Genomic DNA, 12,194 nt, shown 5'->3' with positions numbered 1-12,194 from the left:
TCAGACTAGGATTTTAAGTTTCACTTTTAGAACCAGATGATGGAAAGTTTGCAGTAAAGTTTGCAGTTTGCTCAGTCAGAGACATGGTGACGGTGCTGCAGCTCTTCCTCCTCCTTTTCCTCCTCCTCCTCCTCGGTCCCTGGTGTTGGGGCTCGGTGAGAGGGCATAGTCACGTCACGCAGGGCTGGTCTGAAGGCTTATTATCCCGGGGAACCGAGCTGCAGGCTGCCTCATTCTGCAGCTCTAGGCTGTCCGGCGAACTTCGCCCAAACTTTCTGGAAACTCAGTGAAGAAACAGAAACTCTGACAAAGTGACGCAACGCGCGTCCATCAAACTGCAGCTGCTTCCCCCTTAATGATCAGAGCTTCTCCTCTGAATGAGCCTCCTCTCGTTGCGCTGAGACTTTCTTTTAATTTGAGCCTCAGGTTGAGCTCCAGCTCCTCTCGTCATGTTATCACTCGCTCTCCTGCTTGTTGGATTTGTTTTGGCTGCAGCTGACAAGGTAAGTGTCTGCACCGCGACAATTCAGTCATTTATTTCGCTTTATTGTCAACTGGATGCAGAAGAAAGTGGGGCAGCAGCTTTCACAAGTTTCCCAGCACGCACACTGCTTCCTCTGTGCGCTGCGTGTTGACACTGCGCCACGCGTGGGTTCAGCCTGTCACACACACGAGCTGCAACTTACAAACATGTTTCTGTTTGAGGACTCAGCGCCAGCGAACCGGGCCTGCCCGAGGCAGAGTGAACTTTGCGACCTGCTCAGTGGCTGCAGCCCCACAGAGAAGCGAAAGCCCACCTGACATGTTGGGAAATGCCAGGAAGGGCTTTTAGGGCGTTAGCCCAGGGCGTCAACTTTTAGGGGCGTTAAATCTTTTTTGTTTTGTACCTAATGTAAAACTCATAAAATCACACGAGCTGCATTTTTTTTTATGAATACAAACAATATTCAAGTATTTGAAAAATTTATTGGCTCCAGCCCACATCCTCATAAATCCGGCCCGGATTGTCTAACAGAAACTGTGATGTGTTGGGAGAGTCGGGTTTAAAAGCTTGCTTATGTTTGTGTTTTCTACATTGATCATGAACTTTATTTAAAATATAAACTCAGACATAGATGTGACCGTTTGATGTGTGGTTCCAGATTATAGCAGAATCACATCTGCAGTTTCTGGAAAACTTACAAAAATGGATATGCAATAAAAAAGACTGAAAATATAAAACTTACAACCTGCTTTCTAATCGCAATAAACCAAAACGCATGCAACAGATATTTACCATAGCTGCTTATGAGTAACTCTAGTTAACTAAAGTTGAGAATCATGTAAAAAAGTGAAAGCAAAGCAGCTAAAAGTTGCAGAAGAAATGCAACAATCGCTGAATCAATCTGGTTTTACAAGTTCAAACATTCAGCAATAATTTCTTCCTCCATGTTTTTATTGAGCAATGCATATGCTAATAAACAGGTGGGATTTCTGTCTGATTTCCGATGGATCTCATTTCCGTCCAGCATTGATGCTGACATGTTGGCAGGTTTGCATCAGTGCTGCCGTTTCTCCAAACAGAAGAGTTTCTGTGATGCCTTATGCTACCATGTGGTCGTTGTGGAAACCTCACTTTTCTTCACAATCAGTTCAGCGAAACAAAATCATTTCAAGCTAATGCTACTTAATAGTGGAGGGAAATTCAAATATTGACGCATAAATACAAAAAGGAAAAAAGGAGATGCAGCTGAAGCTAATTAGACTGAGGAAACATTTAAGTAAAATCAATAAAACTGATTCTTACAGAAACTGGTCTGGCTGAAGTGAATGTAGAAACTGTAACATGTCCTCATTCTCAGGTCATTGTGTGTTCTTTAAAATCTAATTGTTTAATAACTGTAGGGTAGAAAGTTTTTGTTTTGGTGAGCAGAAACCATCGGATCTCCCCTCAGCTTCCTGGAAAGATGATCTTTTTAGCACAACTCCTCACTTTCCACGTCCATCAGAAATATTCTTCTTACAAACCTATTTATTTAGTCCAGAAATGGGTCAGTTTACCATCTGCAGCTGCAGGAAACGGCAGGTTTGATGCTGCATCGTCACCCATATATGGTAGTATTTTCTGTTTTAGAGCGCGCATCGCTCTGAGCATAATTTAAAAAATAATTTTTGTACACCGATTGCAGTTTTCTGGCCGATTACTTGTTTAAAACCGGCCTTGCTGATTCTGATTTGCTGAATTTGGCAGCAGCGCAGACATGACCTGGCTTTGCTGGCCAACAAATTGTTCCAGAAATTATCGCAATAAACGATAATATTGGTGTTTTGAGACCATTTTCAGGTAATGTGATGGTGATGAAATATAAAAATATAAGAAACTCTAAATTCTAATGAACATTTAACGCTTTATGCTTCTTCACATTTCTGAAGTCTGTTCTTCTTTCCCCTGCAGGCTGGTGAAGCAAACCGTGAAGGTAAGACCTGCTTCTTCCCTCCATGTTATGAATTCAATCCAAACTCCAGTTCCAGGTTTTCTCTTCCAAACTGCTGACAAGTTCAGGAGGAGAACTGCACACTGATCAAAGTGGGAGGAGAGTTTTTTCTGTTGAGCAGTTCTGTAACGCACTCCCGTCCCCTCCCCTCACACACACACACACACACACACACACACACACACACACACACACACACACACACACACACACACACACACACACACACCACACACACACTCCTGACTCCCCCGACTCACACACACTTATACAGCAACTGCTTAAAGGGCTTTGTTATAAAGGAAAGAGAATTCCACCTCTAAATCCTGCACATCTGTTCTCCATTGTGAGGTTAAGGAACCATTGAGCTGCAGCTGAGTCCACGTAGGATCCGTTTACGTCCGCAGTTATCTCTGAACACGTCTGGGCCGCCGCGCAGCGGGGCAGCGCTGGGCTGTGGTGCAGCGTTTGTGGCTGCCACTGTTGGCTCTCTGTGGCCATTATCGGCCTTGTAAAGCAGCCGCCGCGCTCGCCTCATGTGGTTTCTGCTTAACTTTTCACCTTTTTTCTGCCCCCCTTCATGCTGGAACCGACTGAAATCTTTGCCAAGAACAGCAACATGTACCACTGCAGATTATGCCTTTATTTGCCAATAGGACTTCACGTAGGGTGCATTCACACTGGCAACCATGTTAATCCACTTTCCTCATGTTATAAATGAAATAATCGCCCAACGGAACAAATACAATTTCACAAACATTAAGAAATTATTGACTTGAAACTAGCTTCCATTTCTTGCTGCAGAGTTACTTGGAAGTTAGAAAACTTTAAATCAGACAAAACTAAGATATTTGCAGAAGAAAAGAGACCAAAATATTTGCTAAGATTTTGTGTTTTTGCAGTATTTTTACAACACCTTGCTAAAGTATTCATACTTTACATACTGAACGTCCAAACAGTTTCACGTTCAGAACCAGAAATGCATTTTATGGGACTTTGTGTCAGGCCAACAAAAAGTTTTACATAATTTCGCATTTTTCTTCTGTTAAAATAAAAACCTGCACAGCATGGCGAGCGTCTGCACTCAGACGCCCTGAGTCAGCACTTTGTCAAACTGACTTTAGCAGCAAGCTCTCTGGAATATGTCTTTGCCTCTTTGCAGAATAAATCCACTTTGCTCAGATTTAAATGGAGTGTAACTGTAAGCAGCAAAATTTTATTCTTGCCAGAAAATTTCAACTGAGTTAATGTCTAGACAGGATCGTAAACCTGGTCTGAACTGTCCTGCTGTAGCTCTGGCTGCATGTTTAGAGTCACTGCCTTGCTTCAAGGTGAACCTTTTTGTTGGTTTCAGACTGAAAACACTTTAGACTGCATTCACACTGGTCCTGTTTGGTCCGCTTGAATCAAACTCTGGTTTGTTAGAAAGTCCGGTTTGTTTGGGGATGTGCGGAAAAACTCCGGTCCCTCTACAAACCTCGGTCTCGGTTCGGTTGAAGTGAACTCTGATTCGGTTTGGATGCGTATGTGAACGTAGCTGGACTGGAGATCGCTCCAAAAGCAGGAAGTGGACTACAGTGCAGGGCATTCTGGGTAAATGCCCCCAGACCAAAAACTCTAGCAGGAAAAATAGCTTGTGTTTTTTAGCAAAGACAAGAGAAATCCTAAAACAGCTAAAATCTGATGCTGTTTAAGTTTCATAGATTATTAAATTTCTCCTTCAGAGGTTTTCATGTCGAGTCCTTCAGTGGTTCTTGATTTAAATGTTTAATTCTGACAGTTTTTCCTCCAAACTGTGAATCTCTGAAGGGTGAATTTGAGATTTTTGAGGAAAAAAGTCACGTTTCTTTTTTTTTCTTTTAATGGCCGTTAATCTTTTCTGTACATATTAAATATTAAGAGATTATCAGATTTTATACTGATGGTATAAAAAGCCTCATATTTAGTGATTTTACTGAGCGATTTCCAGTGAAGCCATAACATTTCTGTTTGACGGAGTCGACCCACTTCTGGCCCGGCGGGCAGGCGCAGCCCAGGCCGATCGGTTCCTCTGCATTTCCTGGTTCTGCCTGAGCAGCGGCATGTTTGACGTCAACCCACTGGTTTCCTACTGGGCCGAGGTGGAGAGGGACTGGCCTGGCTGCTGCACACCATCAATCCTGCTGGTCTGAGACCCAGATGCTGCTGGCTGCTTGACTCGTGTGTTTAGGGCCCTTTTCTTTCACATGGTGGAAAAAATAAGCACATGGCCTACCTAGCATTACAGCTAAGGGGTTAGCATGTCAATGCTGCACTAAGCCCGACTGTTTCAGTTCAAAGTCAGGTTTATGTGTGGATTATAGTTCTTTAATTAAGTGAATTCATTGGGGAGACATTCAGGGAGAAGGTTGTGAGTTTAAATCCCAGCCTGGGGTCTTTCTGCATGTTTGCTTCCTGTGTGTGTGGACTCTGAACAGACAAAATATTCTTATTAGGCCACCTGGTTACATTAGCTTTCAGTGTGTGTGTGTTTACACTAAAGATGCTAATAAAAATGTGTATGATCTTGAGTAAATAACAGCTGTGTGTGTTTGAAGAACCATTATTTACTGAACTATTAAAGTCTGGCCCCTTTTCCAGGTGCTACATATAAAATCCACCTGACAAACTCGCAAACAAAATGGCATTGATAAATTAAATTATAAACTTAGTTTATATGTTGAAACATTAACAGATGTATCACACACAGAACAGGCTTTCAGCTGCCTATTCTGCTGTACTTTTCCTTCCACTAAACTTTCCACACATACCTAGCTGCAGCTTCTTCATCGGCCGCCGTCTGCAGACGGAGTGTTATTGACTGAATGCTGCCTTCCTTATGGTAGCAAAACATTTCTCCATATTTTAAATTGGCTTAAAGTAACATTATATTATAATTTTCTCAGAAATTAAATATTTGTTATTCACTAGCCGTTAAGTGGTAATCACGCAAATTTCCAGAAATAAAATCAGTATATATATTGCCTTGGCTTTTAATGAGTCTAGATAACAAGGTCTACTTTTTAAATTGGATCAGTGAACTAATTAATGTTTAATTTATTAAGATGCACTTGTGTTTATTTAGTCTGTTTTTCACATTATGCTGTTTATAAACTTTAATATTTAACATACTAAATAAACCTTTAGAGGAGCCTTTGGGTTTTTTGCATGGTACTGTCGGATCTACTACTGTAACTCGGCTGATCAATAAATTTGCATCAGACATTATAAAAGTTATTTTCTGTTCACTGTAAGTTTAGACTATTTTCATAAATAACTTGCCCAGAATCAAAATGTGTTCTCTTTGATTCTTTATGTGGAAAACTCAAATGCACAGAAATGGTTCCTTTTCTTCTTCCAGGTGGGAGAAACGGTTGTTCAAATCCTGCAGGGGTTTACACAAGCGTGACATTTCAGCACACAGAAGTGAATTTAGTTCTTGGCTGCACCTCCAGACCTCTGGCACCAAGAATATTTCATCTTTCAAAGATTCGTCACAGAAGCTTTAGCGTTAAAGCACTCTGTTGGGAAATGCATGTCATGATGCTGAGCATTACATCAGTCCTGCAGATGTTGCTGGAGATTTCAGGTGGAAATCTCAAGCAGTTCTTTGCTGACGTTAACAGAGACCAACGCCGACATGATTTAAGGGTGAACTTTGTAAATGTTCCGTTAAAAGGATGTTCTGTCCCGGATATTCAAACCCCCAGACATATCTGTGGTTTGCTTCTGCTGCCTGTCAGACGTGTTTATAATGAAGGAAGCCGGCGCTGCGTATGGAATTAAAGGTGCTCACAATGTGTATTATTATGGTGTCACAGCTGTAAAAAAGGTGCAAGTATTTTATGCCAAGTGTGTCAAATTTATAATTTTTCTTCCATTTTGCACTCTGTGATCTGCAATCTATGTCCTGCGGCTCAGAAATGTAATTGGGTTTTTGTCTTTGTGACACCTGCTTCAGGGTTTTTTGTCAAGATAATTATTAGATTTTACCGTTGAACAACTTGTTCCCCTCCTTGCCTGTGGGGACACTGTATGAAGATCCTTAACCTCTGAAGAAGACGCTGAGCTTCACTGCTTTCTTTACATAATGAAATGTCAGATTTTAGGTTCTTCCCACCAGCGCTAGCTTAGCATGTTTGGTTTGGTTGTATTTACTAAGAAAACAAGTGTATTAGTTTTGTCTTTTTTCATATTTACTAATGTACAAGTAACTTTTCAGCAGGAAATGGGGAAGTTGTTTTAATTAAATAATTCCTTAATATTTGTGAAAAAGTGTTTGTACTGATATTTTATTTATAACATGAGGAAAATGTTTTGGAACTAGAACTTCTTATAAATACTAATGTATTATTGACTTAAAATAAGCTTGTATATTTCTCTGAAAAGTTGCTTATAAGTTAGTTTTACCTTATTTCTAGTGTACTGAGATATTTGCACTAGAAATTTGACCAAAATACTTTAAGATTTTGTGTTTTTGCAGTGTAACTTTGAAAACAACGTAAAGGGTTCTCCCATCTGTCCTACCAACTTCTGTTTTGGTTTTGTTTTAAAGATTAGTTCACAGTTTTATTTCACATAAAATCCTACAGGATCAGTGAATAAGCCAGGATTTTTTTCGGTTTTTGATCATGTCTGCTTTTAAATATCGGGATTCTTTCTACTTGAGATCATTACTTTGACTTGAAACGATGGATGCACCGATTGCAGTTTTCTAGTCGATTGCAGATTGCCGATCTTTCTTGTTGAAACAGGAAGTAGCTGCCTGTTGTGAAGTTCTGCTGACACTTTTTGAAGAACCTGTTCTGTTTGTTGTGCCAGACCAGCTGCAGAGCCGGCTGAAGGACTACGGCCTGGTGACGCCCTTCAGCACCGACTCCCACGGCCACTTCCTGTCCCACCTGCTGTCCGCCACGCACAAGCAGCGCGTGAGGAGGGACGCGTTTCCCTCCGAGTCCGAGCAGAGACTCTTCTTCAACATCACGGCTTTCGGGAAGGAGTTCCACCTGCGCCTGCGGCCCAACGACCGGCTGGTGGCGCCGGGGGCGATGGTGGAGTGGCACGACGAGGTTCAGGGGTTCAGGAACGCCACAGCGGGCGCCAACCGGACCGACGCCACAGAGAGGATTCTCCAGCGTGAGCTGCTGAAGACGGACTGCACCTTCATCGGTGACATCACCGACGTCCCCGGAGCCACGGTTGCCATTAACAACTGCGATGGACTGGTGAGTCCCTCTCGGCTGTAAAGCCCTTCGCTTCTCCGTCTCCTGAAAGCCTTTCTTTTCCCCACAAAGCTCCATGACCTTATCAAGTGCGGTTAGGGATTGTGGATGTCTGTAACTCTTGAGCTCAGCCTTTCTTTACGTCAGCACTCGGCGTTTTTATGGCACATTGTTTCTGGAGACACCCTGTGACGGGCAGGAGTTTAACGGGTGACTGCTCACAAACACAGGTTTCCTCCAGACCTGCCCAGCATAAAACACAAGTTCCTATTGCGCCTGACAAACGTCTCCTTCCTATCAGCCCTCGTAAAACATCTGAATGGGAATCTGGGAACAACTCCAGCCAGAACCTCTTGGAGTGGAGTGAAGCACTCCAACATCTCCATATTTAGGAACAGAATCAGTCGAGTTCCCAGCTTTAAAAGTTACAGCGTCTGCATTTTAATGGTTTAGGGGTTGATGGAGAAGTTAATGTCAAGTTAAGCCACTTATGTGTTTCAAACAAATCTAAATCTCTTTAGATTTCCTCAAGCAGCCAGCAGGAAACCTGGAAACAAAACATGAAAATATAAAAACGCTGGGAAATATGAAAAAGCTTCTGCACCGAATCGCATTGAAAACCTCCTGTTATTCCACCAAATGTTGATTCCTGAACTCTTCCTGAGTTAAAACATTACTACTGTTGAGTCTGAATGAATATAAACTTGTTTTCTTTGCATTATTCGAGCTCCGCATCTTTTCATCACTTTGACCATTTCTCATTTTTTGCAAATACAAAATTTTTGCTTGGAATTTGGGAGACATGTTGTCAGTAGATCATAGAGTAGAAGAATGACATTAATTTTACTCAAACATGAACCTATAAAGAGTGAAATCAGAGAATCTGTTCAAACAGTCCAACCAGACTTCCAAAGACGTTTCCATCGATTTACTTTGTGTTTCTGTGAAGTTGGTTGTTTCTGGTGATGCGTTTAGAGAAGATGATGCTGCAGAGGTGAAGGTGAACGTTGCCCTAGCAGCACTATCTCTGTGGATGGGTCATGCTGTTCTGCTTTTATTTTGAAATGCATGCTTTAATTTACCAATCTATTAATAGGAATGAATTATTAAGTAATTATTTCCATGATTTCCTTGCAGATGAACTTGTTTCCAGTTCATTTCCACGTCCGTTCTGGGAGGTTTTCTGCCCAGTCAGTGTTCTGACTCCAGACAAGTCGCTGCTGTTTATGTTGCCTGTTGTGATAAATAATTGCTACATTTCTGTAACTCCTGCTTCTGTTTTGTGCTGCAGCAGCAGGAGATGCATGTTTCTGAAAACACCAAACCAGAACCAGGAGCTGCGTTTACTCGTTAGCAGGAATCGTTTATTGATGGGTTTGCTTTCCGCTGGAACGTATTTAGTGACGGAAACACCAGAGTTTTCATTAAAAAGCATTTTGTGACATTCTTCAGTGTGGCGTCTTTGCCCAACTTAGAGATTGAAATGCAACTTACTTTGGTGCTTCTTTGAGAAAATGTGGATCTTCCACACCTTAGTATTAATCTCTAAGTGATTAGCAAAGTTTGCACAATGACTTGTATAATCTGCCTGATTTATGGGTGTGTTTTATTGCTCCACCTTTAGCAGCAATAAATCTGTCAGTAGCTGTTTACTGTCAGATTTGATCTGCTGCTGCTGTTGCTGTGCAGGAAATGTGACTCATCTGTAATTATTGCGTCACTTCTTCAGACACTTCAAACATTAATCTGTTGCATGAAAGCTGCTTCTCCTCGTTTGGTTCTGGTTCTGGGGATGCAGAGCAGAACCAGAACCAGTGGAGCGACTTTAAAACCGGCGCCATGTTTTCCATCTTCCTGGTTTCAGTCAGAACTGCAGCAGCAGCTTCTGGATCAGCTGCAGCTGATTGATCGATTTGTTGGACAGACCTGCGAAGACGCTGCTGCAGCAATCGATGCGACTGAAGACAAAGGCACGGAGGATTTCACGGTCGACCGAGTGATCAGGCCTGTCGCAATATCGATCGGAATAATCAATTAAAACAAACTCAATCATTTCCACTTTTGACTTTAACCCCCTGCAAAAACACAAGATCAAACCAACGGGCAGATTTTCCATCACATAAAAAAAAATTGTTGAGGCATAAAATATTCTGATTATCTGTGTCTAAAACACGTTTTCTATTGGTCAGCACCGATCATTTCTGATTATTGTTTTAAATGCTGCCAAGCCGCTGATGTTAAGTTTCCTGTTTCTTCCACAGTTTTTACGCCGCAGTTTTTTATTTTCAAGCAGCTGTGAGAGACGATGGCCGAAACTAACACTGTTGCAGGTGACTCAGCAGGTTGTTGCTAGGTAACCGAGGTGACTCAGCAGGTTGTTGCTAGGTAACCGAGGTGACTCGGCAGGTTGTTGCTAGGTAACCGAGGTGACTCGGCAGGTTGTTGCTAGGTAACCGAGGTGACTCAGCAGGTTGTTGCTAGGTAACCGAGGAGTGAGTGTGTTCCTTCAGGCCACCAAGCTAGCTTAGCTTGTCGGGGTTGAGCAGCTAATGTCTTTACTCTGCCTACATCTCCCAGAATGCCGTGCAGTTCTGAATTGAATATTGTATCAACGATTGATATCGATCACGTGTTTATTGTCTCATATATTGATATGGTCAGAGTATTGGGTGAGCAGCGCCTCGGTTCTGTTTTCTGACTGTTCATGAGTCAAACAGCAGAGACGGATCGTGTTGCTATTTGCTCTCAACGACATGATGCACAATTAACTCAGGCTTCAAATCAACAGGGGAACAAAATACATTTCTAAAATGTCTGGATCTTTGCTCTCTGAACGGAGGATGTTTGACGGATTCTTCCAAAGCTTCCTGTTCCTGTTTGGGAACAGAGCGTTCATAAGAGACGTCTCTAAACGCACAGTAGCGTGCCTTTAGAGAGACGCTGCTGTGCAGGCTTCACTCGCTTCGTTCTGAGGATGAACAGGTGATCCGCACCTGACTTCCTGCCAACGTGACGCCGTCATGGCCGCCTGGCAGAACGCAGGTGAAGCTAGTTGTTAATGTAACACAGTTGAGAAGGGTACAATATTATTATTAATATTAATATGTTTTAGGTAGATGGGCCAATAGGTTCGGCTGTCGGAGCACGATGGGTGTTTAAATGACACACATACACAGTTGAGTGAATTTAAAAAACAATTAGCTTTAGTAACATGAATCATAAACTCACAAGTGGACAAGACACTTGTGAGTTTATGATTCACATAATAATAATATTATGTAAATTATATAATAAAAATAATAATATTTTTTTATTAAGAAAATAAAATTACACACAATAAAATACATGAAATAAAACAACAATACTTGGCCAAGTGCTAAATATCAAATTTAAATCTATTGGGTGCACCCTGGTAGTTTGCGCTCTAATCTCTTTTAGATGACAAATGAATCAAATTAAATCCTGGTTCAGGTCTCACTCAACATGGGAGGAAATCCAGATCTTTCTAAGTCCAGGTGGGAAGGCTCGCCATCAAAGTCAGTAGAGGAATCCACTCCAGGAACAATCCAGGAGAAGAGAAGAAAAAGCAAAAAACAAAAACACAAAAAAAAAAAAAACCTGATCTGTCAACAGACAAGACCAGCAAAACATAGAATTATTATTAAACCATTCTAGCTTATTATGTTTCATAACTGTTTGAAAAATCCTTTTCCAAGAATAATAAAACATTACATTTTACACAAACTCAGCAAAGGTTCCTGTTTTAATAACTAAGTAGGTCAAATAAAGATCATTATTTGACAACAAGATAAAAGAACAAAAACCAAATGAAAGGTACAAAATATGCTCACCGATCTCAGTGCGGCACGTTCAAAACAACTAGACAGGGACTCTCATTCCAGACACGGAGGGCACTAGACAGTGTAAAATGCATATTTTTTAAGTTTTAACTTAAAGAAAATGAATTAAGTAAAATAAAAATACATTATTTATATAGGCTTTACCTTCAGTTGAACTGAAAACAACTGCCAATCAACTGCCAGAAAGTGCAACAGTTCCAACTGATCTTAGTGGTTCTAACAGCAGAAAAACTGAAGTTCAGTTTTCTGAAACTTATCACTCTTTCTAACTTATAAGTTGGATTTAAACAATAACTATTTACAAAAAAAAATTCCTTCAAAGTCAATAAATGATATTAGAGAGAAACCAAAAGACTCTCACTCTGGCTCAGCTGTCTGATCAGGGTCGGATCTCCCGCTCACAATCAACGCTGCCAACACGGGAAAGAAGGTGGAGCCTCTGTGGCATTCCGCTCTCTGATTGGTCTAAACATTCATGGGAATCAAACTTCCCATTGGCCAGGCAGACTACCCCGCCTACCCAATCTCTATTTCCCAAAAGGCTATCCCCACTTTATGTGGGTTACACCAAAACGGCGCCTCAGAAAAAGAAAACGCTGCTTTCTTTGACATTTCACAAA

At 41.4% G+C, this 12,194-nt stretch overlaps 1 protein-coding gene and 1 long non-coding RNA gene across 2 annotated transcripts in view; one reads left to right on the top strand and one right to left on the bottom strand.

Annotated features, from left to right (window-relative positions):
• The first annotated feature begins 211 nt into the window (after positions 1-211).
• The window catches only part of adamts3 (ADAM metallopeptidase with thrombospondin type 1 motif, 3), a 130,013-nt gene continuing 118,030 nt past the window's right edge, over positions 212-12,194 (top strand). The window contains exons 1-3 of the mRNA XM_055039473.1: positions 212-503; positions 2,435-2,456; positions 7,314-7,717. Coding sequence (XP_054895448.1) covers positions 450-503; positions 2,435-2,456; positions 7,314-7,717 — 480 coding nt within the window. The 5' untranslated portion in view covers positions 212-449. The remainder of the gene's footprint in view (positions 504-2,434; positions 2,457-7,313; positions 7,718-12,194) is intronic.
• On the bottom strand, positions 11,493-12,133 carry LOC129365923 (uncharacterized). Its single transcript, XR_008606567.1, has 3 exons — positions 11,936-12,133; positions 11,719-11,790; positions 11,493-11,628 (listed from the first exon to the last, which is right to left on the bottom strand). It is a non-coding gene; the product is annotated as an uncharacterized LOC129365923 (long non-coding RNA).

The sequence above is a fragment of the Poeciliopsis prolifica genome, unplaced genomic scaffold (assembly GCF_027474105.1).
Source record: "Poeciliopsis prolifica strain line A6 unplaced genomic scaffold, Auburn_PproV2 SCAFFOLD014, whole genome shotgun sequence".
NCBI classification, from domain to species: domain Eukaryota; kingdom Metazoa; phylum Chordata; class Actinopteri; order Cyprinodontiformes; family Poeciliidae; genus Poeciliopsis; species Poeciliopsis prolifica.
This window is presented reverse-complemented; position numbering and strand designations above follow the sequence as displayed.